A 27,866-nucleotide genomic window follows, 5' to 3' on the forward strand; every position below is an offset into this window, starting at 1 on the left:
TGTGGCTGCCTAGTCCATGAAGGCTTCCACTCTCTCCCTGAAAATGGACCCCATCTGTCTTCACTTTCCACCCTGCCCAGCCTAGTTTCCAGGGCCGAAAGATTGGGCATCTCTTTTGCCAACACTTTAGAACGCTCTGCCCTTTTCCCCGCCCATCTGGCAAAGCCCTGGGCCTGGATAAACCCCACCAAGTACTTTCCCCTGTTTGCACGTGGGTAGGTGACCCATGGTGGGGGAAATCACCCAGCCGACAGGACAGGACACGCTGGGTTGTCAGCACTGTCGGACATTTGGGGATTTCGTGGGCAAGTTTGCTCCTCAACCGTCTGAATGCACACTCTCCTCCTTCCTTCAAACTCCTCACCACCTCTTCCTCACTCTCAGCAGAAGACCTTGCCTCCCACTTTGCAGAAAAAATAGAAGCTCAAGATGAAATCTCCCTTAACATCCCACTACAAACCTACATCTACATCTGCACCCATCCTCTCTTTGTTCCTTCTTTTGGTTCTAGAGAAGTCATCCCTCCTCCTTTCCAAGACCAACCTCCCCACCTACATGCCTGATTCCATCCCCTCGCACATGCTCGTGAACATCCCTCGCTGATTATCTCCCCTCTTTCCCACACCCTTAATTAATCTCTCCCCTTGATCTGCCATCAGCCTGTAAACAAACTCAGGTCTCTTCCACCTTCTAACACACCTCCCCCCGTACCCCCACATATTCTTTGACCCCGTCACAGCATCTCTCTCCTCCCCTTCACACAAATACTTCTCAAAAGACCCACTGCCTCCTTCACCCCTCCTTCACTCATCAGACCCGCTGCCATCTGACCCTCTCATCACTCTGCAGAAACAGTGCTCCCTAAAGCCACCAGCATCTGCCCGTGTCTGTCATTAACCAAAGCCACTGCTTCCATCCACATCCTTCTGACCTCTCAGAGCATTCCCCATTGACTCCTCCCACTTTCCTGAAACTCTCAGCTTCCTTCCCTTGGCTACCTTCCCTACGCCCACCCTCCAGGGTTTTCTCCCACCTCTCAGGCCCTCCTTCTCGGCCTCTGCAGGTATATCCTCGTTTGCACAGCCTCTAACCTGTGGTGTGTCTCACAGCTCCATCCTGGGGCGCCTTCTCTTTGGACAATCCAGCCCTCATCCACAGCCTCGTGATCATTTGTCTCCTGACAACTTCCCATCCTCACGTGCCTCCAAACCCAGGCCTCCAAGCGCCTACTCAACATCTACACTCAGTGTCCCAAAGGCCTTTCAAGCTCAACACATCTAAAGTGGAAGTTGCACTTTTCACGTCCCCCTCCACACCCTCCCATCCTTGCTCACCCAACACCGCCTCCCAGTGGTCTCCAGTTTTCCCCATCTCAGTGGAAACTACTGCCTGCCTGTTTGCAGGGAAACCTCAGAGTCCATCCTGACACTGTCTCTCCCTTACCTTCCATTCCCACATATCTCTGTGACGATTTTACTTCCTGATAACTGGAACCTTCCACTGCTCTCCAACTGCACTGCCACCAGCACCACCTCTGTGATATTCTCCCTGGATGCCTGCCCGTACTCCTAACCCTAACTTATCCTGCAGCGACTCATACACACACTACCCCACTCTCCACTAGGCATTCACACGGGTCACAATAAAATGCAAATGTCATCCTGTCCTTCTTGGGCCTACACTGTCAGTGGTTTCCTATCACTCGGAGGATGAAAAGAAAGATCCTTTGCCCACCTTCTGCACTCCCCAATCCCCCTGCTTTCCCTCTGGCCCTGTTACACAGGCCTTTTCTCACCTCTTCTCTAGCTGTAACTTCTGCCTCAGGCCCTTTGCACAGGTTCTTTCTTCTGCCTAGGATTTTCCCCGTACCTCATCCTCCCCTGCATATAGTTCAGATCTCCTCACAAAGATCATTTCCTTAGGGAATCCTTCCCCAAGAAGAGATAGGTCCCTCCATCCTGTCAAATGCTTTCACAGTAATGGCTAACGTACACACAAGCGCAGTACTATTCTTTGGAACTCTTCTGTGAATTTCTGCTTAGAACTCACTTACTCCTCATGGCAACCCTATGAGGTAGAAATTATAATTATCTCTGTTTTATGGGTGAAGAAACTGAGGGACCAAGAAGTTATGTAACTTACCCAAGGTCACCTAGTTAATAAGACGCAAAGTGGGAATTTGAACACAGGCAGCATGACTCCAGTATAGCTTTTTTTTTTTTTTAATTTATTTTTGGCTGCGTTGGATCTTTGTTGCTGCACACCAGCTTTCTCTAGTTGAGACGAGCAGGGGCTACTCTTCATTGCGGTGCACGGACTCCTCATTGCAGTGGCTTCTCTAGTAGTGGAGCACGGGCTCTAGGCGCTCGGGCTTCAGTAGTTGTGGCTCGCAGCCTCAGTAGTTGCGGCGCACGGGCTTAGTTGCTCTGCAGCATGTGGGATCTCCCCGGATCAGGGCTCGAACCCATGTCCGCTGCATTGGCAGACGAATTCTTAACCACTGCGCCACCAGGGAAGTCTCCAATTCTTCCATAAGAAAACACTATCCTTTTCCTTTCTGCACTTACTACTGTTTGTAACAATGTATTTGTATGACTGTTTGTTTAGCTTTTGTCTCCCCCATTAGACTATAAGCTCTATTGGGGTAGAGACAGTTTTATCCCCAATAGTAGGTACTCAATAAATATTTGCTAAATAGCTGAATGTAAATTAGTCTCTCTCACCACATTCCATCAGTCACCTGGTCCTGTCCCTGTTTCTTCCTAGAGCAGCAGTTTCTAAGCCTAGGAGGTTCAGGTATGTGCTTATCCATGTCCTAAAACTGGAGGCAAAATGTCATGTGTCTGTACACTTCAAATTTTTCTACAGCAAAGGTTAGGTTCGTGCTGTCTCCAGTTTCTCGATGGATCCATGAAGTTAAGAACAGCTGATTCAAATATTCCCCAGCCTAGGTCACCCTCTCCCTGCCAACCTCCCCTCCACAACTACAACACCCTCACGTCCAGTTTTGTTCTCCATAAATCCATCTTCCATGCTTTGGTCATATCAATCTTTTAAAAACATAAACCCAGGTCACCCTCCTGCATAAAATCCGTCAGAGACTATCTATTGTCCTTGGAGCAAAGGTGCAAACTGTGGCTGGGGGGAGGGGGTGCACTAGGCCCTGCTAACTTCTCCATCCTTTTGTGTCCTCACTCATTCCCTTAACCCTCCAACTCTACAGCCCAGCAGCACAGACTTGGATTTATATCTGAGTTTCCCAGCCTGTACCAGGGTGGTTTCTCCTGTCTATACTCATGCAGTGCCCTCTGCGTGGGATGCCATCCCTCTCCTCTGCACCTAGAAATTCCTACTCCATCTTTAAGCTTAAGCTTAGATATCTTCCTGGGGTCAGGGGCCCCTCCTTCTTTCTCCCACAGGCTGTATCTGTCCCGGACAATGCACAGAAGACATTGAACCATAGTTGCTTGGTTACCGACTGTCTCTCTCCTCTCTGTGAGCTTTGAGGGCGGCTGCCATATCTTATTCATCTTTTTATCCCCCAATCCTAGCCTAGCGCTAGCCCAAGGTATGGTGCTCAGTAAGTATTTGTTCAGTGAATGAATGAACAATGACAAATAGTACTTGGTTTATGGGTTCTAAAACACCTGTGAAATGAATAAATGAGTGGGTAACTGCAAGTTCGGGTCTAGAGAGAGCTGGAGATTAGGATGTTCAGAGATGAGTAAAACCTGACCGCAGCTGTCAGACAGCTAAGTGGAAGACAAATCTCCAGGAACGAGTCCGAAGGATTTAAGAGGAAGTCATTCGAATCGTGGCCGGCCCAGGAGGCGTATCCGGGTCTGACCACGCCCTCCCAGCCAATGGGAGGTCTTGTTGTCCTCCCTGCCTCCGCCCCTTACACCCACCGGAGAGGGGCCGGCCACTCCTGGAGATAAGACTACATGTTCCGGCGTGCCGCGCGGCGGGTGAAGGAGGAGCCGGAAGTGGGAGGCGCGAGGTCTAAGGGCAAGAGGGAAGTGGCGGGCGGGGACTGAGGGGGGCGTGCAGGTAAGCCGACAAGCCGTGGGTTGCGGGCATGGCCGAGGCCAGGAAGCGGCGGGAGCTGCTTCCCCTGATCTACCAGCATCTGCTGCAGGCGGGCTTTGTGCGCGCGGCGCGGGAAGTGAAGGAGCAGAGCGGCCAGGTAAGCGTGCCCGGGCCGTGTGCGAGGGCCGCGTGCAAGATCTGAAGAGAGGAGGCCCGCGCCTCCTCCCCTGGCGGCCTGGAGGGCGCCCAGAGCCGGATACCCGCGGTGATCCGGGACGCGGCCTGGGGTGCCGAAGGAGGCTCAGCCTCTGCTCCCCACCCCTGCGGCTCCCAGTTCTTATGGGCCTCAGTTTCCCTGTCTGTGCACTGGGCGGGCCGGGACGTGAGATATGACTCTCAGGGCTTTATAATTTCCGCGCCCCTTACCTCCACGCCCTTCCTGGGAGCGGCAGTTTAAAGTTTCCGAAGTCTCGGGCCACGTGGCTCGGCGCGGCTCCTTGGGGCGAGAAGGTTGCTGCGAGTCTGAGAGGTGGATTGCGACCAGCTCTGGTGGGGCGAAAGAGCGCCGAGAGAGGGAGTCTGAAGCCCCTTAATTGAGCTGGAGCTCAAGCCCTTAGCAGCCCTTCTGTACTGAGTCGGACAGCTTTGGGATTCGAACTCGTGGTGCAGTCATTTCACTTCATCCGTTCTTTGAGCAGCTGTTAATCTGGCGGTCAGAGTGCTGGTGACAGAATAGTGAGCACGGTCCCTCAATTCACTGTTTAGAGTTTACAGTCTGAATTTGGTAGCGGAGATAGACATAAATCAAAGAACCATAAAAGCACCCGTACACTTAACACTGTCTTAAGTGCCAAGAACGAGAGGCATAGGGTGCTAAGACAAGAATGGCAGCTTGCCCTCGTCAGGGATATCCAGGGTTGCTTTCCTGAGGAAGTGGATGTTGCTTTGAGATCTGAGAGAAGGGAGGTGGATATTCCAAGCAGAGGTGCAAATGGTTGCATATGTACTGCCCCAGAAAGTTGACTGAAGTGTGGAGTACAAGGGTGATAGAGGTCCCTGGGGAGACAGAGGCAGGGAGTTGGCTTACTTTGGTTTTCATCTGAAGAGCAGTGGTAAGCCACGGGGAAGTTTTAAGCTGGTATGGTGGCTACTGACTTGGTTAATCAGTACCCCTTGGCTGTGGTGGAGGCTGTGGTCATGATGCTTGCTCTCAGGACCTCCTGGAGAAACTAAAGGCTGATGGGCCTTACGACATTACCTGTGCTTTTTCCAGTTTTCTTTGGACCTCGGTAGCCCTTCTTACTCCAGTTAACATGACTTAACAGCTACAGGGGGTGAAGGAGAATACCCATCTGCTTTGGGGCATTTACCTAAGCAAAAGCATCCTGCCCTCATGGAGCACACGTTCCAGCAGGAGCCGAAAGATGACTGATTTTTTTTTTTTTTTAAAGTTAATGATACAGTGTGTGGGGTGATGGTAGGTGCTAGCTATAAAAATAAGGCAGGGCCTTGACACCCCAGGTTCTTGATATTTGCAGAGAGAATAGGCTTCTGATCTTGGCTCCAAAGGCCTCTGCTTCTACCAAAGGACTGGCACCATTTGGTTCCAGTCTCTTCCCAGCGGGTGAGCTGACAGCGCGGTGTCTGGGCTGTGGTTCGTACTGTCCTGGCGAGATTGACCAGCCTGGCTTTTGAAAGCCTTCTGAAAGGTCAGGGGTAGAAAAAGCCCTGTCTCGTGGCATCTAAGCCTGGAGAGTGCCAGGGAGGCTGGGGGCTGGATAAATGCTAGCCTGGAACATTCCAACTCTAATCTTCAAAGGTACTCCTCACCAACATGTTGTCTTAAAAGGTTTTAGCTGGAAATACTTGCCCTGCTTGTCTCTGGAAGGTTTGGGTGGTACTGGAAGGGTCAAGCAGACATACTTCCCAGAGCAGAAAGACCCCCTTCTCAACCACCTCTCTGTAGATGATGACGTTGAGAGAGTGGGGCCCAAGGAGGACCCTTACTGTGCTTGGGGGATTGATTGCTGCTTTCTCTTTACTTCTCTGCAGAAAAGTTTCCTGACTCAGCCTGTAACCCTTCTGGACATCTACACACACTGGCAACAGTAAGTCTAATGGGACTGAGAGAGTACAGCAGGGACACTGCAAGCCCTCAGCTTGGGATCAGCTAGGTTACTAACCTGGTCTAAGATCTGTCCCCATAGCCCACCGTAGATACTGTTATCACCTCCAGGAAGCCAGGTCACAGATACGGGTGTCTGGTAATGGAGAGGACACTGAGCTGTGATCAGTGCCTCTTAAGGACAAAAGCTTCTCAGCAGCTTTTATTATTCATTCAATCAGTAAACATTTATTGAGTAACTACTGAATGCCAGGCTTTGTTCTAAGTACAAAGGTATTGTCATGAGTGAGACATACATGGTTCCTTCTTTCCTGGAGCTGACATTGGAGTCCAGGGAGGTAAGCACACCTCAGAAAAAACAAATGAGTGTAAAATTATAGTGGTAGTAAGGGTTATGCAAAGAGGTGCCCAGTGCCAAAACTACCTAAACAGGTTAGCCTAGCCTCATTTGGGGGTTTAGGGGAGGCTTCCCCGAAGTGACCTTTGATTTGAGAGCTGCAGGTAGTAGGGGAGTGAACGAGGCAATAGGTGTGGAGGGGCCAGTAGAGCGTACCTGGCAGAGGGAACTACTGGTCTGAGGCCTGTAGCTGCGGGCACAGTGCAGACGAGGCTGGACCGTAGGCAGGGCCCACTCCATGCAAGGCCTGATCATCCATGGGGAGCAGTTGTGTCTTTGCCCCAAGAGCCGTGGGAGCCATGGAAGGGTGAAGCAGAGAGTGGTGAGATCACTGCAGCGTGGCACGACCAGTCGAGGCTGTGGATATCATTATCCAGGCAAGAGCTGACGGAGCTTGAGGCAGTAATAACATGGGAGGGAGACAGTAGAGTCCAGGAATGTGAGAGGATGAGATGAGGGTCTGCGGATGGCTTGGAGAGGCATTCTAGTCCACTCCCAGGTGTCTGACTTGTACACCTGAATGGAAGGAACCCAATTTGGAGGGAAAGATTTCAAAGACATGTTGAATGTGAAATGCCTGTAAAACCTGGGAAACAAGGAGGGGAATAATCTAAGGACGTATCAGCAGAGGAATGGTTTGAAAATGAAGGAGGGATAATCGTTCTCTCCATGAACTGGCCTGACCACAGCCAGCTACGGGAGTGAAGGACCTGCAGTCATGTCCCATGAGGAATGATAGTGAATACTGAACCGTCTGGGATGGGAAAGAGATGTCAGAGGGGCAGGCAAGGGACCTCTGTATGCACATCTTTGAAGACAAAGGGAGTGGGGTGTTCCCTGGGGCCCGAGAGGCTGAAGTGGGACCCACATGTACCTGCTTTAGGAAGACAGGTTTCAGCTTCTGAATAAAAGCAGTGGGTCAGGTCATCAGAGCTCTCCAGAAATGAGGTAGGCTACAGTGGAGTTGTGAGTTCCTTGTCATCAGAGGTGTGTAAACAAAGGCAGGCATGGTGTGGAAGGGATCCGAGCTTCCAGTAGAGAGCTAAGGTCTTTGAGAGCCCCATCAACCCTCAGTTCTTGGCTCTCCTCTGCTGCTGAGGTGAGCACAGGGCACACCCCCACTTCCTTTCGCACTTGCCTAGGTGTCTGTGTGTTTGCACAGCACTTCCTTCCCCAGAGAACTCCTTCAGTGAGCCGCAGCACACGCCCTGCCCCGCCACCAGCCCCTTCTGTGGGTGAGGAGTACTGACTGGGATGAGGACCTCACAGCCTAACCTAGTGGTTCAAACCCAGCAACTAGCCGTATGACCTTGGACAAACTTGGCCTCCCCAAGTCTGTCTCCATCCATAAAATGAAGATAATAATGGTAAAGTGCTAAACCTAGCCATTGGAGGCATCCCCCTCCCACCCCCACTCACCTCCGTATTTATCGAGCACTTATTGTGAGCCAGAACTGTTCTTGATATAGCTGGGAACAACCCAGAGAAAAATCCCTGCCCTTGTGAAACTTACATTCTGTTGGGAGGAGAGAGGCAGAGTGAACTGATACATGTAGTAAATGAAACCTGTTTTTGCAGAAGATTCCCTGGGAACAAGGGACCCAAGCAGCACATCCCAAACTGGCAGAGCAGCATCCGTCCCATCTGGAGAACATGGGGCACAGACAGTGACTCCCTCGGGGCAGGAGGCTGGGGTCAGGGGAGATGATGCTCGAAAGTTCCAGCAACTCAGCCATCTGGGTGCTTATCCTCCCCAGTGCCTGAGACTTACTCTTTGACTCTGGGCAACTCACTTGCCCGTGAGACTCATGCTATGTGCTCAAGGTACTGAGGGAGCTGGAAAAGATTCCTGCCAGCCCTCCTCTCCAGGGGCCTGGCTGTGCAGTGGGGGCTTCAAGCAGGAAGTAGGTAAAATAACAGGAGAGAGGAACGTGCTCTGAAGAAAATGAAACAGGATGGCAGGGCAGAGAATGTCTTAGGGGAGGGGGGGTGATCAGGGAGGGCCTCTCTGAGGAGGCTGTATTCGAGTTGAGGCCTGAAGGACAATAGGGACCGACCTGGGCAGACTCTTCCAGGAAGAGGGCACTGCAGGTGCCACAAGTTCTGGAGGAAGGAGGAGCCTGGATGGTGCTGTGAAGTGTCTGTAGTGCCGGCACTTAGCGCTCAGTGACTCTTAGCAGCTGTTATATAATATTGTCCACCCTTCCTGAATATTTGAAGACTCATAGACAATTGTAAAAATACGATGAAATGAGTGAAAATGCAGAACACAAAATTGTATCTAACACTGTGTTTCATCACTGTTTAAACTCTCTTCATGCACGTTTCCTTTGGGGGCAGGGAGGATGTGGGGAGGTCTTCCTTTTCAACTCTCCTGGGGTTGTCCTTGTCACCCGGTTGAACTAGCCAGTCACCCTTGTCCTGCAGAACCTCGGAGATTGGCCAGAAGCGGAAGGCAGAGGAAGATGCAGCCCTGCAGGCCAAGAAGACCCGCGTGTCAGACCCCATTACCAGCTCCGAGAGCTCAGAAGAGGAGGAGGAGGTGGCGCAGGAGGCAGAAGCAGGAACCACCAAAGCCAGTAAGAGCGCTGTGTGCCAGGGGCTCAGCTCAGTGCCCTGCACCTTTCAGGAACAGGCTGTTGTATATTGGATTGTTCCAGGGGAGGGTCCACCTCCAGCTTCTCCTTCAGTGAGCCCTCAGAGGACCGGCCCTTTTAGAGGGAAGGTTGGAAGGGTCCCACATACCTATTTCAGTCTTGATTTGAGCCCTTCCTCTGGGCCAGACATCGTGTCCCAGGGGCTAGGAATCCAATGGTGAACAAAAACATGGATGGGCCCTTACAGTCTAATTTGGGGTACGTGGAGTCAGCCCCTCCAGTGGGGCCCAGGAGCTGCATTTTTACAAGCCCTCCAGGTGATTCTGGTAAAGATAGAAGCCCACATTTTCAGAAGAACTGCTAGAGAGATTTCAGAGAGGGCAGCTGGCGGGCACCTCTTCTGTGTGCTTACGGGCTGCTTCAGGAGTTGCCGATCTTCCTGTTATTTTGGAAGTGTGCAGGTTAGCACTGGCAGGCCGTCCCGGGCACTCTGGTTTCAGGGTGTTGGCAGGGGTGACCCGGGGAGGCCTTCACAGCCCCTTCTCCCCATGTTCTCAGGGCAGTTTGTACTTTAACCAACAGTGGTCATAGCTCCACAGAGGAATTATCGTTCTTCTTTGCATTATTGGTTTTTACTTACATAGAAGATAATTTCTTAATTTTTAAATATGTTTTCTGATTGTAAAAGAAATACAGGCTTTGTTATGGAGTATTCATTATAGAATATGTGAAAATTACTTTTCAGAAAGGTAGGGAAAAATTACCCATATTCTTGCCACATATAATTTGGCAAATTATTCTTCCATTTATTTTTCCTGAACATGTTTTTTCAAATACTTGAGATCATACTGAATATGCATTTTATACCTTGCTTAATCTTTTAAAATTATAATGCAAAGCAAGTTCACTGTGAACTGTACAAAAGCATACAGAAGAAAAGTGGGAGGTTTCCTGTTCCCCTCGCCTGCTCCCCTTCCACTCCCTAAATGTATCTCCTGGAGGGGAGCCTTACAGTGCTCTCCTTTGTATCTGAAATCATACAGATAGACATCCATACTTGCCTACGTCCATACCTACACACTATTTAAAACAAAAATTGTAAAGTTTCCTACTGACGGGCTACTCGATATTAATAAATTTTTTAAGCTCTAATAATGGAATTATAATTATACTTTTTAAGAGTCCTCATTGAGAGAAACATGCTGAAATATCTGTGGGCAACATGGTATGATGTCTGATGTTTTCTTCAGAATAATACTCAGCAGGGAAGGGCGAATGGGGGGACAGTTGAAATAAGATTGGCCACAAGTTGATAACGGTTGGGGCAGGGTGCTTTTATACACTTTCTCTCTACGTAGGAACGGGCTTAACATTTTCCGTGATTAAAAATAGAGAGAGATGGAATTAAATGTCAGGAAAAGAATTAGATCATATCATTCATCTCAACAACATCCTGTTTATTTCACAGCATACATTAGAAATCTTTCCCTAATCTGAGCTCTAAGGAGACGATACCCCGGTGTAAAAGCAACAAGAATCTGGAAATCTCGACATCTAACAGGGTCCCGGTCTCATGGTTCAGCTACTTCTCCACTGAGAAACCGCTTAATTCGAGCAGCTTTCTCTGTGGACCTGGGGCTGCCTGACCTGCTCCTGTCTCACTGAGTGATGTTAGGGCTGCAGTGTGGCAGGTAGCCTGTGGGAATGGCACCCCTGGAGTTGTGCGGGACCTCCGGGGTAGTATGCGGCAGGACTAGGAGCCAATCCCTTTTCCTCTGGGGGCTTCAGCATCTCGTGCCACCAGGGAATTGGGACCCCATCGGGGATGCAGACACATGCCTTTCATGTCGTCACTCTCCTCTCTTGCTCCTGGGGGATGTGGCTGATGCACCACCGAGCTCTTTCCCAGTCCAGGCTCGGCCTCAGATCTCATGCCAGCCCCAGGCAGCCATACCAGTCGAATTATTAGGTGAGCTGAGCCTGTTTGCCACTCACCCATGAGAACATGCTCATCTGGCTCACCCAACCAGTGTTTGTGTCTTGCAGTCCCGGCACTAGCATCTACCAACTCCTCAGCCACGGGGATGGTTTTGCCTTCAAGTGTGAAAGAAAAAGCCAAGGTGAGTGAGACCACCTTCCAAGCTGTCGCCCGTGGGAGTTGAAGTGCCCTGTAGGACACAGTCCCCTGTGTCAGAGAAGGATAGGGTTGTGGGTAATTGCCCAACCCTTGGATTGGATTCAGATCTCAGCCTCAGTCGCAGTGTGATTGTGGTCTGTCCCTTCACCTCTGTCGGCCTCAGTTTTTTTTTTCTGTAAGATGGGGATAATACCTACCGCCATGGGCCACTGGGCACATTACACACCTGGAAGAGACAGTTCCTTTCCTCCTCCAGCCCTGCATTCACCTGTTCACTCGGCAAATCGTTACCAATACAGTTATGTTCCAGGCACTGCACAAGGCAGTGGAGACACCAGAGCAGATAAGACACTGGTGGCTCTGAAAGCTTGAGAAGCATTTTATTTTGGGTTTTTTTTTTTTTTTGGTTGGTTTTGGCCGTGCCGGGGGGCTTGTGGGCTCTTAGTCCCCCGACCAGGGGTAGAACCTGTGCCCCCTGCAGTGGAAGTGTGGAGTCCTAACCACAGGACCACCAGGGAACTCCCTCAAGAATCACTTTCTAGGCTGGAAACTACTTGGAAAGTAGAATATCCTTTTTTGGTCATCCACAAAGCAGTGTCACAGGCACGTAAAGGATTATGTCCCTGATATTGCCTGTAGCATTAGCAAAAAATATGTAGAAAGAATTATGAGGCCATGGTAATGTCCACAACAAGATGCTCCTTACCACTGAGCAAAACTGCTGTGTCCCAAGAACTGTAATTCGGTTCTCTCCACACCTCTGTGAGGGGAGGTACCATTTTTAGCCCCACTTTGCAGATGAAGACACTGAGGCTTAGGGAGGTAGTGTGCCCAAGCTCACAGGGCTAGGAAGTGGTGGAGCTGGGCTCAGATGTGGTCTGTGCTCTCATTTGCCAGGCCATACCCACTGTCTGTCACTCCTGTTCTGTGTAGGCAAAGACCAAGAAAGCCAGCAAGACAGTGAACTCCACGGCACACCCTGCCTCCGGGAAGGCAGTGGCCCACCTCCTCACCAGGAAGTCACCCCAGAAGGCGGCAGGGCCCTCTGCAAATACCATCCTGGTCTCAGAAACTGAGGAGGAGGGCGGTGTCTCGGCCCTCAGAACCACTGTCAAGCCTGGTGAGCGGCCCTGCCCCTAGGACCAGGCCCCCCGAGTGCGGGCTGAGGAAGCAGACCTGGGCGCTGCTTTGTCAGGCCCTGGGACCCTCTGGAATTCAGGAGGTTGTCTCTATGACAGCGAGGACAGCCACCTCAGGCCATTTTCCCCTCCCCGGGTGAGGAAGAGTCAGCTGCAGGGACACCTCAGGCCTTGCGAGGGAGTGTGAGCAGCCGGGGTGGGCTTGGAGCCCTTTCTGGCTTATTGCTCTCAGGTGGGTGCAGGGCCTGCTGCAGAGGCTCAGAGGCTAAGCTGAGAGGCCTGGGCTTGCCTCCATCTCCCATGTAAAATAGGCGTCTGCCCTGCCTGCTGCTGTGTGCTGGTGGAAGGAGATCATCTGAGCCATCAGCTTCTGGCGCTCGTGTGCTGGGACCTAACATCACAGGCCTTACCGGGGCCTCAGAGCCGCGCAGGAGCTGCGGCGGGAGCGCTCGCACCTGGCCCTGAGTAGTTGGAGTGGAGGGTGCCGGCGAGGGGTGGGCGGGTCTGGAAAGGCCCTCAGTCCCTCCTTGTTTATTCCTCAGGAATGGCGGCCGCCAGCCAGGCCGCCAGCTCCAGCGAAGACACCTCCGGCTCGAGCGATGAGACGGACGTGGAGGTAATTGCCGCCCATCCTCAGGAACTGCCCTCTGCAAACCTCTAACCCTCCTGGGGGCCTGGCCGGGGCCTCACCTACCAGGGGCACCAGATCAGTTCAGCAAGGGTGTCAGGGTGACCGGGAGCTGGGAAGGCTGAGGCCTGCGGAGGCGGGGAGCCAGGCACTGCTCCCTGCACTCTAGGCAGGCGAAGGTGTGGGGCTGGGGGGAAGAGACGCCATCCTGCCTGTGAGGTGGGGGGAAGCCTTCCTGGGATAGGTGGCACTGGACTGCGGCCTTGACGCACAGGAGGCTTCACCCAGGAGGGAGGTAGGGGGAGGGGTATTCGAGCGGGAAGAACTGCACGAGCAAAGGCCCCGGGGCAAAGGCCCCGGGGCAGGAGCATGGCTGTCCAGGGCATTGGGGTGTGGGTGAGGCTGCTGCGGAGGCTCTGGGCCTGCTGGTGAATGCCAGGCCTCAGCACTGGCCAGGGGTAGGCAGGTCTTTTAGTCAGTGGCCGTGTCTATTTTGTGAACCGTGACCTGGGAGGAGTCCCCGCTGGTTATTCCTTATTGTGCACCTTCCAAGCGCCAGGCCTTGGGGAAACAGTGGTAAGCAGGACGGGTGGGGTTCCTGCTGCTGTGGGGAAGTGGAGGGGTCCCTCAGAAACTTAACTGCCGTGGTGATGGTTATTATGAAAGGGAAATGTGGTGTGGAGAGCTCTGAGGCACAGTAACAGGAATGTGATGCAGACAGAGGGACAGCAGGGGCAGAGGCAGACACAAAATGAGTTTGGTGCTTTTAAGCAACGGTGATCTGCGATTTCATGAATGAGGCATAAAGTGATACAAGGTGAGGTCAGAAGTAGGCGGGGGCCAGATCCATGCCTGACCACGAGGACTGCTGAGAGGAATTTGGGTTTTATTCTGGAGGCTGGGAGAAGCCACTGCAGGGCTACAGGCCCAGCGGCAAGGTGGCCTGACTTACGGTTCGGAAAGATGGCTGCTTGTGGCCTGGATCGGAGGACAGTGCTGAATAGATGTAATGACGTGGTTGAGGGCTGTTGGAGGAGTGCTGGCAGGAGACGCTGGTGCCTGGCGCCAGGACACCCGGGGAAAGGTGTTGCAGAGGGAGAAAAGTAGCATTCAGGGATGGATTGCCCTGGCCCCCACGGTGCTTCCTACCTTGCCTTCCTGCCTTAGCCAGTCACCCACGAAGGTAGAGACCTTGCTCCCAGCTACCCCGGGCCTAGCTGTGGGCTGCTCCCCACATTCTGTCCCACCGTTGGGCCCTCGTTACAGCCAGCCGTAGGGACGCCCTGGGCTCCCATCCCCCAGGCCCTGCCAAGGGAACGAGCGACACTCCTGGCCCTGGGAAACCAGCAGCCAAACACATAGCTTCAGTGGGCCAGAGCCCAGAGAGGAAAGGAATGTGCCCCAGGAATCTCAGCAAGCCAGTGCCAAGACTGGGGTTCAGAGCCTAGCCTCCTGGCCCTTGGGGTGGCCACCATGACAAGATACTGTAGCTGGAGGGACAGTCATGAGCTGTCCTGGTTGAGAGTGGCTGCCCCTCTGCTGGGCCCTGTGTGCCAGGTGGGAGAGGAGCATCGTGGTTGAGAGCTCTGCCCCTAGAGCCATATAGACATGGGTTCAAGTCACAGCTCTGCCCCTTAGTACTGGTGTTGAGTGGTTTAACCTCTCTGAGCCTTTTGCCCTTTACTGGAAAATAGGTGTAAAGATAGTACCTGTCTTAGGGAGTTGTTTGAGAACCAGATGACATTAGGAAAGAGCTTTACAAACTATGAAGCATCTTATACTCCTCAGGGGTGGAGACGATTATTCTCTGATTCCATCACCTTGTTCCAGGTGAAACCTGCAGTAAAACCACCACAGGTCAAAGCCTCGGCAGCTGCGGCCAAGGAGTCTCCAAGGAGAAGGGCAGCCCCGACCCCAGGGAAGGCGGGATGTGTGACACCCCAAGTCAGAGGGGGTGCCATGACCCCAGCCAGCAGGGCCAAGAAGCCAGAAGAGGTCTCAGAGAGCAGCGAGGAGTCCGAGAGTGAGGAGGGGGCCCCTGCGGGGACACCCAGCCAGGTGAGGCCCAAGGGAGGCCTGCTCCTCAGGGTTCCCTGGTTCCCTGGCCCCGAGACTGGTGGAGAAACTGTGTAATGAGCACCTTCCCTGCCAGAGGAGACTCGCCTTGGAGTTTGGGGAGAGGGAGGCGGGGCTATGGGAGTTGAAGGGCAAGGGCACCTGGTTTTGCTCCACCCGCTTCTGGAAATGACCTTTCCTGTCCAAGCAGTGGCCTGGAGTGGCTGCTTCCCAAAGGGCAGGTGCTGCACCCCACCCAGTCAATAACCACTCCCTTCACCTCAGTTTCCCTGTCTAGTAAATGGGCTGCTGTCCTTGTCCCAGCTAGTCCTGCTGTGAAGGGACTTGAGAAGTTTTAATTACCTGGTCCTCTGGCTTCTCAGGCCAAACCATGGCTTGTTAGCAAACAGGAATCCGCTTCCATTCCATCTGCTGGGACCCCCTTCTCCTCGCTTGGGTAGCCAGAGCTGCAGCTGGGCATGTCCTAAGGGAAAGCCAGAGAGGCTGGGAAGCTGTTGGAATCAGAGAACAGGGAGGAATAGGGGTGAGACAGGTGGTAAAAGGCCCCTGGGAGCCCTGAGCCTGCCTACCCTGGGGCAGGGCCATCATGGAGAACTGCTATAAGGAACTGGGACACAGGGGATGAGGCAGTAGTGGTCAGGTGAAATGGGCAGGGGTTGTGAAGGCCCCGGGAATGAGGAGGTATGGCCATACTGGCTGGCCGGCCATACCGGCTGGAGCACCAGTCAAGGTGGGGAGTCCAGAGAGAAGCAGGGGGTCTTGCGAGCCTCACTAAGGCTTCGAGCCTTATTCTTAAAGTGTCACAAGAGGGTTTTCAGAAGGAGGGGAGCAAACTGCACTTTCTCTTTTACTAGGTGAAGGCCTCCCAGAAAACTGTCCAGGTCAGAGCTGCCTCGGGTCCTGCCAAGGGGACCCCTGGGAAAGGGGCCACCCCAGCACCCCCTGGGAAGGCAGGGAGGCCAGAGGAGGACTCGGAGAGCAGCAGCGAGGAGTCAGACAACGAGGAGGAGACGCCAGCTGCCCAGACCCTGCTGCAGGTGAGGCCTGGGGAGGGAGAGTCCCACAGCCAGCACCCCATCCCAGGAGGCCTTCAGAGGGCTTGTTCTCTCGCTCCACACGCACCCCAGCCATGCTCAGAGCCCTGCGCCTTCTCACCATGTGGTGTGGTGTCTGCGGTGTCCTTAACCCTGTCCGCTCTCCTGTGTTTCCTCACGCCCACTGTCTAGTCTCCCTCCCCTGATACTGTTTCTCTCGCTCCAGGCAAAGCCCTCAGGGAAGCTCCCCCAGGTCAGAGCCACCGCAGCAGCACCTGCCCAGATGCTTTCCCCTGGGAAAGGGGCCCCTCCAGCACCCCGTGGCAAGGCAGGGCCTGCAGCCATCCAGGCCCAGACCAGGGGGCAGGAGGAGGACTCAGAGAGCAGCAGCGAGGAGTCAGACAGCGAGGGGGAGGCGTCCACAGCCGTGCCCCACACCACGAGCCTGGCTCAGGTGAGGCTGGAAGGATGCCTGGCCCGGCCCTGTGCGTCGCCTGAGAGACCCTGTGGGCCTCTCCTCCTCTGCACCCGGAACTGCTGCCCTCCATCCGCCCTGCGCACCTCCTGTCTTACCTCACACACATTCCTCCCAAGCCCCCTATCCTGACCCTGTCCTTTGTCACTCCCAGGCAAAGCCCTTGGGGAAAAACTCCCAGGTCAGAGCTGCCTCAGCCGCAAGCACGGGGCCCTCAGCGAAGAGCGCTGTCCCAGCGCTCCCTCAGAAGGCAAGGGCTGTAGCCGCCCAGGTGGCAAAGTGGGAGGAGGACTCGGAGAGCTGCAGCGAGGAGGAGTCGGACAGCGAGGGGGAGGCGCTGAGAACAGCAGCCTTGACCCAGGTGAGGCCCCTGCTGTCAGGCTCTTCTCTCCGGCTCAGTGCCGGAAGCCCCATCCCCCTCCGCTCACCATGCCTGTTGACCCTCTCTGTCTCTGTGTCTCTGCGTCTCTGCACAAAGCCACACTTTGGGTGCTCTCCCCTGAGCCTGTGTGTCTCGCTGCAGGCAAAGTCCTCGGGGAAAGTCCTGCAGGTCAGACCTGCCTCAGGTCCCACCCAGGGCCCCCCTCAGAAGGCCGGGCCTGCAGCCACCCAGGTCAAGACCCAAAGGTCCAAGGAAGACTCGAAGAGCAGTGAGGAGGAGTCAGACAGTGAGGACGAGGCCCCTACAGCCAAGACTCCAGCCCAGGTAGCTGCCCCCGCCGGGGGAGCAGCTCCACAGGGAGCTGTGGGGGAGGATGGCAGTGGGGCTCCAGCCCTGAGCGGATGGGGGCTCTGAGTCCAAGATCCTTCTGTAGCTTCTGACTTCTGTGTCCCTGCAGGCAAAATCAGCTGTGAAAACTTCTCAGACCAAGGTCTCCCCAAGGAAGGGCACCCCCATTACACCCGCATCTGCCAAGGTCCCACCAGTGCAAGTAAGCACACCAGCCCCCTGGAAAGCAGGAACGGTGACTTCGCCAGCATGCACATCATCCCCAGCCGTGGTCAGGGGCACCCAGAGGCCAGAGGAGGACTCTTCAAGCAGCGAGGAGCCGGAGAGCGAGGAGGAGACGGCTCTTGCCACATCTGTGGGACAGGTGAGGCGAAGTTCGTTTGGCTGGGTCAGGGCTAGCCCCCACATGGTCCTTTGGCTCCTGTGACATGCCTCTTTTCCATGTCATTCCAGGTGAAGTCTGTAGGGAAAAGCCTCCCTGTGAAAGCTGCCTCAGCGCCCACCAAGGGGCCCTCAGGGCAACGGACCACTCCAGGGCTCCCTGGGAAGGCAGGGCCTGCTGTGGCCCAGGTCAAAGCTGAGGTGCAGGAAGACTCAGAGAGCAGTGAGGAGGAGTCGGACAATGAGGAGGCAGCCTCAGCTGCAGCACAGGTGAGACCTGGGAGGAGCCAGCCTGCCCCACCCACACCGTCCTGGGATGGGGCTGGGGATGCACTTACCTAGGCTGCTCTTGCCCCAGGTATGCAGCAGCCTCAGCTCAGCCTCATTCCACACCTTCCACTCATCTCCTCCACCCATCAGAGCTCCAGGGTCGAGCTCCAGGGTCTCCTTCATCACCTTTTGAGCTCCCACTGAGATTTCTTTTTACACAAGCTCTGTTAAGTACCCCATCTGCCAGGTGCCAACTTATCTGGGGCTCCTTTGGCCCCGGCCCTTGGAGTTGCCAGCCTAGATAGGGGGGCGTGGACATGTACAGATTATTTCAGTGTGGTATGATAGTAGGGTTGAGATGGAGGATGTGTGCCTAGGCTAGCAGGGCGTGGCGCGTGATGGTGTCTAGAGGTTTTTGGGTAGAGGAAGACCTCTTGAAGAAGTGTGGGCTGTGGGCTGAAAGAGTTGGCCAGGTGATGTGGAGTGTTCCAGGCAGAGAAACCAGCCTGCGCAAAAGCCAGGGGGTGGGAGAGTGCCTGGCTTTGTGAGTTTCCCCAAGCAGAACATTCTGGTGGGATCACTAGGGGAGACCATGTGAATGGCGAATGGTGGGAGGTTTGGAGCCAGGCTGCCTGGGGTCAAGTCCTAGCTCCACGTCCTAGCAAATGAAGTAATCCATTAGGGCCTCTGTTTATTCTTCTGTAAATTGGAAATCAACCTGCGCAGAGTTGAGAATTTGATGAGATCTCAGCTGCCACACCCGGCAAAGGGCCTGCACACAGCAAGTTCTCCTCCGTCTCCCTGAGGGAGCAGAATCAAGAGGTGCCTTCCAGCCTGGGAGAGTGGAGAGAAGTGAAGATATCTCACTCCCTATGTTCACCTACCCACCATTTATCATTTTTAATTGTCACTCTTTTTTTCACTAACCACTCAAATTAGTCATTTCTTGTTTCCTTGTACCAAAGCACACATTTTTATGGATTTTTTTTTTTTTTTTTTTTTTGGTCCTGATCTCGCTATTATCTTGTAGGACCCAAGGTCCTATCATTCCTTTACTGAGATTTTAAACTATTCTTGGCCTTCCCAGAGTCTCAGATCAGTAGTCTCCTATCCTGTTTTTCCAAGCTACAGACATATTCCAGACCAATGCCTTAAAAGTTTCAGTGTGCCGATCACTTAATATCTGTCTTCCCATTTGAGCCTCCCACCTGTACCATGAGACAGTGTTCATTTACTTTGGTTTCTAGAAGAGGAAATTGGAACTTAGAGGAGTTGTTTGGTGACTTGCTCCAGCCCCACCAGCGCCTGCCTCCAAAGCCTTTGCCTTTCCCACTTCCTTCTGCTATATCTTGGCCAAAACTTTTCCAGCCACAGAAATGGTCATACTTTGGGGCCTTATTTTCTGTCAGGTAAAATTGAGCAGCCAGTCCCTCTCTATAGGGGCGTAGACTTTATAGCCTGATACTCTGTCAGTAGCTACTGCCTTTCCTAGCTTCAAGAGGTCTGAAGAGCTTCTGCTAAAACAAGCAGGGCTGATAGGAGTCTTGTTGACCACCTTCTTTTCCTCGCCTTCATCTGAAGGATGAGGATAATAGCTGTCTCTGTTGTGGGGTTATTATGAGGATTGAAATAATACTTGTATGGCCTCACCTGCAAAATGCTGTTCTATTCTGCTTAGCATTGCTGGGGTCAGAAATGAGTCACAATCTCTGATCTGCTCAGAAACACCCAGCCAGCTCAAAGTAAACCATCCATTGAGGGAATTGAGGTTCAAAACAAATTAACAGGACTTCCCTGGTGGCGCAGTGGTTAAGAAACTGCCTGCTAACGCAGGGGACACAGGTTCGAGCCCTGGTCCGGGAAGATCCCACATGCCACAGAGCAACTAAGCCCGTGCGCCACAACTACTGAGCTTGCGCTCTAGAGCCTGCGAGCCACAACTACTGAGCCTGCGTGCCACAGCTACTGAAGCCTGTGCACCTAGAGCCCGTGCTCCAGAACAAGAGAAGCCACTGCAATGAGAAGCCCGTGCACCGCAACAAAGAGTAACCCCTGCTCGCTGCAACTAGAGAAAGCCCACACGCAGCAACGAAAACCCAATGCAGCCAAAAAAAAAAAAAGATTAATTAAAAAAAAATTAACAAAGTCAGAGAGTCCGTTCTGGAAAACCAAATGTGCCAGAGACTCAGGAAGGAGATGATTCGTGACTTAAATATCATAGAAAGACAGCCCTTGTGTGAGAAAGGCAGGAGAGAGATGTTCAGTCAGTGTTTGATGAATGGCCAGATAAGTGGTATGGTGCCTTCTGGGCCTGACCTTGTGATATATGTTGATCTCATGTCCTGTGACATTGTTACACATACTTACCAGTTCTAGTGGCTTTTGTAGATTCCTTAGGATTTTCTGTATACGGATCATGTCTGCAAATTAAGGGCAGTTTTACTTTTTTCTTTCTAATCCAGATGACTTTTCTCTTTCTTGCCTTATTGCACTGGCTAGAACCTCCAGTAAGATGTTGAATAGTAGTGAGGAGAGCAGACATCCTTGCCTTGTTTTTAATCTTACTGGTAAAGCATTGTCTTTCACTCTTTAAGTGTGATGTTAGCTGTAGGTTTTTCACAGATGCCCTTGATCCAGTTGAGGAAGCTTCCTTCTATTTCTAATTTGTTGAGAGTTCTTATCATGAATTGGAGTTAGGTTTTTATCAAATGCTTTTTCTCTATTGAAGTGATTTTTCCCCCTTTGTTCTGTTAATATGTGTTACATTAGTTGATTTTTGGGTATTAAATCAATGTTTCATTCTTGGGATAAATCCATCTTGGTCATAGTGTATATTCCTTTTTATTTGTTGCTGGATTTGGTTTGCAAATCACTTGTTAAGGATTTTTGTGTCTGTGTTCATAAAGAATATTGGTCTGTAGATATCATGTGATATCTTTGCCTGGCTTTGGTATTGGGTGATACTGCCTCATAAAATTAGTTGGGTAGTATTTTCTGCTCTGTTTTCTGAGAGTTTGTGTTGGATTGGTATTATTTCTTTCTTAATAGAATTCATCAATCAAGCCAACTGGGCCTGGGCTTTTTGTGGGGGGGGGGTGATTTTTAGTTACTAAGTCAATTTCTCTAATTGATATTGGTATATTCAGATTTTATTATTCTTGAATCACTTTCTATTTTGTACCTGTTAATAGTTGTGTGCACAGTTAATAATTTGTGCCTTTCTAGAAACTTTTCTGTTTTCATCTCAGTTGTCTAATTGGTTAACATAAATTTGTTCATAATATTCCCCTATAATCCTTTTAATATCTATAGGGTCTGTAGTGATGTCTTGCTTTCTTTCCTAATTTTTGGTAATTTGTGTCTTCTGTCCTATTCTTGGTAAGTTTAGCTAAAGACTTATCAATTTCTTTCTTTTCAAAGAAACAACTTTTGGCTTCATTGATTTTTCTGTATCATTTTCCTGTTTTCTGTTTCATTAATTTCCACTGTGATCTTTATCATTTCTTTCCTTACTTTGAGTTTGATTTGCTCTTCTTTTTCTAGCCTCTTAAGGTGGAATCTTAGATTTTTTTTCTTTTCTTTTTTAAATTTATTTTGGCTGCGTTGGGTTTTCATTGCTGGGTACGGATTTTCTCTAGTTGCGGTGAGCAAGGGCTACTCTTCGTTGTGCTGTGTGGGCTTCTCATTGCGGTGGCTTCTCTTGTTGTGGAGCATGGGCTCTAGGCACGCGGGCTTCAGTAGTTGTGGCACACAGGCTCAGTAGCTGTGGCTCGTGGGCTCTAGAGTGCAGGCTCAGTAGTTGTGGCGCATGGTCTTCGTTGCTCTGAGGCATGTGGGATCTTCTCAGACCAGGGCTCGAATCCATGTCCCCTGCATTGGCAGGTGGATTCTTAACCACTGCACCACCAGGGAAGTCCCTGGAATCTTAGATTTTTGATTGTATCTCTTTCTTTCTAATGTAAACATATAAAGCTATAAATTTCCGTCTGAGGACTGCATTAACTTTGTCTCATGAATTTTGAAATGTTTTTTTTTTTTGCGGTATGCGGGCCTCTCACTGTTGTGGCCTCTCCCGTTGCGGAGCACAGGCTCCGGACGTGCAGGCTCAGCGGCCATGGCTCACGGGCCCAGCCGCTCCGCGGCATGTGGGATCTTCCCGGACCGCGGCACAAACCCGTGTCCCCTGCATCGGCAGGCAGACTCTCAACCACTGCACCACCAGGGAAGCCCGAAATGTTGTATTTTTAAATTTTTATTCTTTGAATGTATTATTAAGAAGTGGCTTAACTTCTAAATATATGGAATTGTACAGATTTCTTTTTGTTGTTGATTTCTGATTTAATCCTGTGTGGCTGGAGAATATATTTTGTATGATTTCAGTCCTTTTAAACTTTTAAGACTTGTTAGGTCAACTTAGACTTGGTATCTTTTGTTTTGTTTTTGTAAGTCTATGTAAAAAACATTACTCTCCTCTGGATGACTTGAGTTCTGTGCTGCTAACCACCTTACCCTTAGTCATACATAGTCCGTGCTTTAGAGAGTTTTCTTTCTTCAATTCATGACTGATAATTTCACTTGGTCCCATGCGAATGAGGGAAGCTGGGTTGTAGGGCATATCACTGTTCAAATGACATCTCTGAAGGAGACAGGGGCCTTGAGATGATGCCAAATTCCTCATCCGATTTCACATTAGCAAGGCTTGCTTTCACACTCTTATCAAGGATTTTGCTTTTTGTTGTTCTTATGTCTATAGTTCTGTTTATAGACTCTGACAGGCTTTTAGGGGGTTCCTTGAATATCAGTTTAGTTTAGGATAAGCTGAAGAAAACCTCAAACAACAGTCGTTTTCCTTTTTGTTCTGCCATCCTGAGTACTTGGCTCGCATCTCATAGACTAAGATGGCTGCTTGAGCTCCAGCTATTACCTCAGCATTCCAGGCAGCAGAGAGGAAGAAGACACATTTCCTACGTGTGTAAGAAAGTCAAATGTATGCTTGACTTACATCCATTAGCCAGAAGTTAATCACATGGCCACCTAGCTAAAAGGGAGCCTGGAAAACACCTTTGCTCTGGGTAGTCTTATACTTAGCTAACAGTAAGAAAAGTTCTCACAGTAATAAGTTTGAGTGCTTATTGTGTGCCAGGCACTGTGTTAAACACTGGGAATCTCCCATTTAATCCTCACCGTCCCTATGGGTAGGCCTCATTTATTCCCATTTTATAGAGGAGGAAACTGAGGCCCAGTGAGGTCAAATGATTTGCCCAGGTTCACACAGCTATTACCGGAGGAGCCAGAACCCAGACTCAGGCATCTGACTGCAGAATCGGCATTCTTGGCTACCTGCTCTATTGCATCTCATCTCCTTTCCGTAATTCCCTTTTCTCCTTCCAGGTGAAGACCTCAGTGAAAACCACTCAGACCAAAGCCAACCCAGCTGCCACCAGAGTGGCTTCAGCCAAAGGGGCAGCATCAGCTCCTGGAAAAGGGGTTTCTGCAGCTGCTCAAGCCAAAGTGGGGTCCCCAGCCAAGGCAAGTAGGACCAGCGCCAAAAGAGGTGCCAGGGTGGGATGTAGAGGAGGCCAAGCAGTGGCCCCAGCCTGGACAAGGGTTCTGCACAAGCGGGAGTGATCTCCCCACAGCCATGCCCTGGGTGGGGCTTCACTTAAGGGCAACTGTACTTTCCTCTTCCTTCCCCAATACTGTTCCCTCCTCATGATTCAGGTAAAGCCACCAGCAAGAGCCCCCCAGAGCAGTGCCGTCTCGGGCAGGGGCCAGGTGTCTGTGCCGGCTATGGGGAAGGCACTGGCTGCAGCAGCCCAGGCCCAGCTGGGGCCGGTCAGGGGCCCACAGGAGGACTCGGAGAGCAGTGAGGAGGAGTCGGACAGTGAGGGAGAGGTGCCCGCTCAGGTGAGGCCCGGGTGGGCAGAGAGCAGCCCTGTGCTTCCCCTCTGTGCCAGGAGCTGCCCACAGCACAGCTACACATGCCCCATCCATCTCCCGTCGCCCTTCCCTGACTCCGCTTCTCTCACTCCAGGCGAAGCCCTCAGGGAAGACCCCCCAGGTCAGAACTGCCTCAGCCTCCACCAAGGGGTCCCCCAGGAAAGGGGCTGCCCCAGCACCCCCTGGGAAGGCAGGAGCCCCAGCCGCCCAGGCCGGGAAGCGGAAAGAGGACTCAGAGAGCAGCAGCGAGGAGGAGTCAGACAGTGACGGGGAGACGCCAGCAGCTGTGCCCCCAGCCCAGGTGAGGCCTCACGAGGAAGCAGCTACAGTGCCAGGCCTCTGAGCCACCTACTCCTGCATCAGAACGTGGGTTCAGGGCCAGGTGAAGAAGGAATTAAGACCAGATTAAGGCTCTGACCCCAGGATCCTTTCCCCCAGCTGCTGTACCCCATGTCTCCTTAGGTGAAACCTGCTGTAAAAACCCCCTAACCAAGGCCTCCCTGCTGAAAGGTGTCCTGTGCACTCCCATATCTACCAAGGTCTCCACAGCACGAGTGGGCACACCAGCCCCATGGAAGGCTAGGCCAGCAACTCCTGCCAAGCCCCCAAAGATGTCACAGGGCCATGAGGAGGCTTGGGCTGTGATGCAGGTACCATGAGGCCCTGGGAAGCTGGAGGAAGTCACATCCCTCACCTGGGCCTGGGGCCTCCTGTAGGCATGTGTATCTCTCAAGGAGAGCTCTTCTAGCTTAACATGAAGCCTGGGGAGTGGGGAGAGGGAAGGAATGAGCAACTGACTTTTATCTTGACCATTTTCCCTCTGTCTGCTTGCACAGAAGAAGTTCAGGGTGACAAACTCCAGGACTCAGACATGTGATGGCAACAACAGGCTCAGGCCTGGTAGGGGTGATAGATGGCAACTGACATGGAGCCTTGGTGTCAGGAGAGACAGTAGGGAGTGGTGGCAACTAGGACAAACTGGAGAGCCCTTGTCTCATCTAGAAAAGCAGTCCCTGTCAGCTCCAGCCAGTTATGACCTGGTGGAGATGGACCTTTGTAAGGCCAGATCTTCCATTTCTTTTTTTTTTTAATTAATTAATTTATTTATTCATTTATTTTTGGCTGCATTGGGTCTTCATTGCCGGGCGCACGCGGACTCTCTCTAGTTGCGGAGAGTGGGGGCTACTCTTCGTTGGGGTGCGCGGGCTTCTCATTGTGGTGGGTTCTCTTGTTGCGGAGCACGAGCTCTACACACGCAGGCTTCAGTAGTTGTGGCTCACAGGCTTAGTTGCTCCGCGGCATGTGGGATCTTCCCAGACCAGGGCTCGAACCCGTGTCCCCTGCATTGTCAGGTGGATTCTTAACCACTGCGCCACGAGGGGAGTCCCTTGATCTTCCATTTCTTAAGGGAAGCTGGAAATCCCTGTTCCACGCTGAGCTCCAGCCCCTCATAGATTTCTGTTTTCTTCATGAGTAAACAAGCACCAAGAAGTGTAAGTGCTCCTAGCACTAACCTCTCTGCCTTCAGTGCATCAGACCACTGCTGAACACGCTGTCTTATTGATAGGGACAAAAGGATGAAACATGTTGGCCCTGCCCTCAAGGAGCATATAGTCTGTAGGGCAAGACAAGGTGACCGGATTATTGGAGAATATTCTGGTTGTGCTCTGATGGTGCTGGGAAAACAAGTGTCTGAGAGGCCAAATGAGATGATTGAGCTGAGCTTGGAGGAAGACCTGGGGTTCCCTAGACACAAAAGTAGAGACAGACCCTCCAGGTTGGGGAGGGGAGTGTGGAAAGGGAGGGGGGATGTAAAGTCAGGTGGGTTCAGCAAAGGCCAGCTGTCCTGTAGGCAATAGTCACTTCTAGTTGCTTGTTACCAGTAACATTTATGGGGACCTAAATGCCAGACTAAGACACAAGGGTCCCAGCCACGTTTTGGACTGTGGTGCTTTTTGTAAAGTTTCTTTTGTTTGTTTTTTAATTTTTTTTTTTTTGGGGGGGGGCTGCATTGGGTCTTCGTTGCTATGCTTGGGCTCTCTCTAGTTGCAGTGAGCGGGGGCCACTCCTCGCCGCGGTGTGCGGGCTCCTTATTGTGGTGGCCTCTCCCATCGCGGAGCACGGGCTCTAGGTGCGCGGGCCTCAGCAGTTGTGGCTCGTGGGCTCCAGAGCACAGCCTCTGTAGTTGTGGTGCACAGGCCTAGCTGCTCCACGGCATGTCGGATCCTCTTGGACGAGGGCTCGAACCCGTGTCCCCTGCATTGACAGGCAGATTCCCAACCACTGCACCACCAGGGAAGTCCCTGTAAAGTTATAAACAGGTTATTGTATCAGTCGGGACATCCTAATCTGCAGGAGAAAACAGAGCTACTTCACAAGCGCTTAGATGCTAAGGGGATTGGTTATCTCAGTGCACAATGTTTCAGAATAAGGTGTCTGTAAAGGTGGTTCCTTCAGCTCGGCATCATCAGTGACTCAGATTTCTTCCATCACTATGCCTCGTGTGCCTCATTGTCACAGCAGGGCTGCAGCATCTCCTAAAGAGCTAGGAAATCCCCCAGTTGACTTCCCCTCCCCTTGTCTCCTTGACCAGATCTAAAGCATGTGCTCTGCCCGCCCCCTGCCACCCCCCAAAAATGTCACTCACTGATGAGAGGCCTGCAGTTCCTGTGACTGGCTAGGAGAAGGAGCCACCCTCTCCAAAGCCTGTGGTGGGGACCCCCAGAACAGAGTCAGGGTTCTGTGAGCAAGGAAGCCATGGGGGTGTGGCTGTTGCAGTGTGCATTGTAGTTGATTCATTTTAAAAATTGGGAAATACACAAATCAGGATCTTCCAGCTTTTCTTAAGAAATTGGAGACTCAGGCAGCATGGGTCCTGCTTTTCTGAGTGGTGAAAGTGGGGCCTTCGCACCAGTAGGGAGGCCCAGAGCTGCCCTCTGCACCTGCCTGGGCTCCCCTGAGCTGGTCACCAGCAGTGCCTTGCTGATTAATCACTGCTCTCCGAGTCATCCTCTGGCTCCTGACGGCTCTTCCCAGCCAGCCCGCCCCCCTCGTCTACGCCTGGCCCGGGAGGAGGGGGGCAGGAGGGGATCACAGCTGCTCGGAGCACCCTCAGCCAACTCCTGCTTGTAGCTGGGGCTGTGACAGCCAGGTGTGAGCTGTGCTGGGGCCCCTGGCCCCACCCCTGCCACTTCGTCCCGGGCCACTATAACCTCTCATTCAGATGCCCGGCCAACAGCACGCCAGCCCTCAGGTTTTAGTTGTGTCTGACTCACACATCCCTTTCACGTTCAGAGTCAGCTCCGGAGGAAGGATAGACAGAGTGGAGACCTGTGTTCCCAGTGGCTGGGAGGCATGCCGGGCCAGCAGCTGTGCCCCCCGTGTGTATATAGGGGGGTCATGCTATCTCCCCTGGAGACTGAGGGTCGTTGCTCTCTGGCCGTGGTTTCCCCACCCCGGCCTCTCAGTTGTGCTTCCCGTTGGCTAACAAATGCCCCCTCACCCACCATATGCTTGTCCCGTCAGAAGGAGGGTAACTCCAAAACTGCCAGAAGCAAGACCCTGGCCCCAGCGCCCCCGGAGAAGAAGGCAGAGGGGTCCTCAACCAGCAGTGATGAGCTGCCAGCGAGACAGGTAGGCCAGGCATTGTCTCTGAGGACCCTCGGGCTCAGAGCTGGGTAGGTGGGCCCGGGCATGGGGGCAGATCTGTCCCACTTAAATAGCACTTCCCAGTTTCCTGAGCTCTTTCCTCTGTTTTAACACGTTCATCCTCACAATAACCCTGGGAGGCAGGCAGCAGAGCCAAGGCAGCAGGGCCAGACGGTGTAGGGTCAGAGCCGGCGGCCCCGCCCACCAGCTCCAAGGCCCGGGCTTGCCTTAACCATGCTGAGGCCCGGCTGTTTCAGCTG

General features: G+C 52.4%; 1 protein-coding gene across 19 annotated transcripts in view; it reads left to right on the forward strand.

The window, feature by feature from the left end:
• Positions 1 to 4,032: 4,032 nt before the first annotated feature.
• Positions 4,033 to 27,866, forward strand: part of TCOF1 (treacle ribosome biogenesis factor 1) — a 38,816-nt gene continuing 14,982 nt past the window's right edge. For 9 of the 19 annotated variants that reach the window (XR_009563493.1, XM_030834088.3, XM_030834089.3 and 6 more), the window contains exons 1-17: positions 4,033 to 4,186; positions 6,082 to 6,137; positions 8,979 to 9,130; positions 11,195 to 11,268; positions 12,219 to 12,405; positions 12,967 to 13,040; positions 14,883 to 15,110; positions 15,983 to 16,165; positions 16,389 to 16,616; positions 16,792 to 16,998; positions 17,161 to 17,343; positions 17,477 to 17,731; positions 17,821 to 18,018; positions 23,410 to 23,547; positions 23,740 to 23,925; positions 24,053 to 24,259; positions 27,484 to 27,591. Coding sequence is in view for 18 of the 19 variants with exons in the window: in XM_030834088.3 (XP_030689948.2) it covers positions 4,079 to 4,186; positions 6,082 to 6,137; positions 8,979 to 9,130; positions 11,195 to 11,268; positions 12,219 to 12,405; positions 12,967 to 13,040; positions 14,883 to 15,110; positions 15,983 to 16,165; positions 16,389 to 16,616; positions 16,792 to 16,998; positions 17,161 to 17,343; positions 17,477 to 17,731; positions 17,821 to 18,018; positions 23,410 to 23,547; positions 23,740 to 23,925; positions 24,053 to 24,259; positions 27,484 to 27,591 (2,772 nt within the window). In the remaining variant the exon portion in view is untranslated. The remainder of the gene's footprint in view (positions 4,187 to 6,081; positions 6,138 to 8,978; positions 9,131 to 11,194; positions 11,269 to 12,218; positions 12,406 to 12,966; positions 13,041 to 14,882; positions 15,111 to 15,982; positions 16,166 to 16,388; positions 16,617 to 16,791; positions 16,999 to 17,160; positions 17,344 to 17,476; positions 17,732 to 17,820; positions 18,019 to 23,409; positions 23,548 to 23,739; positions 23,926 to 24,052; positions 24,260 to 27,483; positions 27,592 to 27,866) is intronic. The other 10 variants (XM_030834091.3, XM_030834092.3, XM_030834094.3 and 7 more) reach the window with 3 other exon arrangements.

This window comes from Globicephala melas, chromosome 3 (genome assembly GCF_963455315.2).
Source record: "Globicephala melas chromosome 3, mGloMel1.2, whole genome shotgun sequence".
Taxonomy (NCBI): domain Eukaryota; kingdom Metazoa; phylum Chordata; class Mammalia; order Artiodactyla; family Delphinidae; genus Globicephala; species Globicephala melas.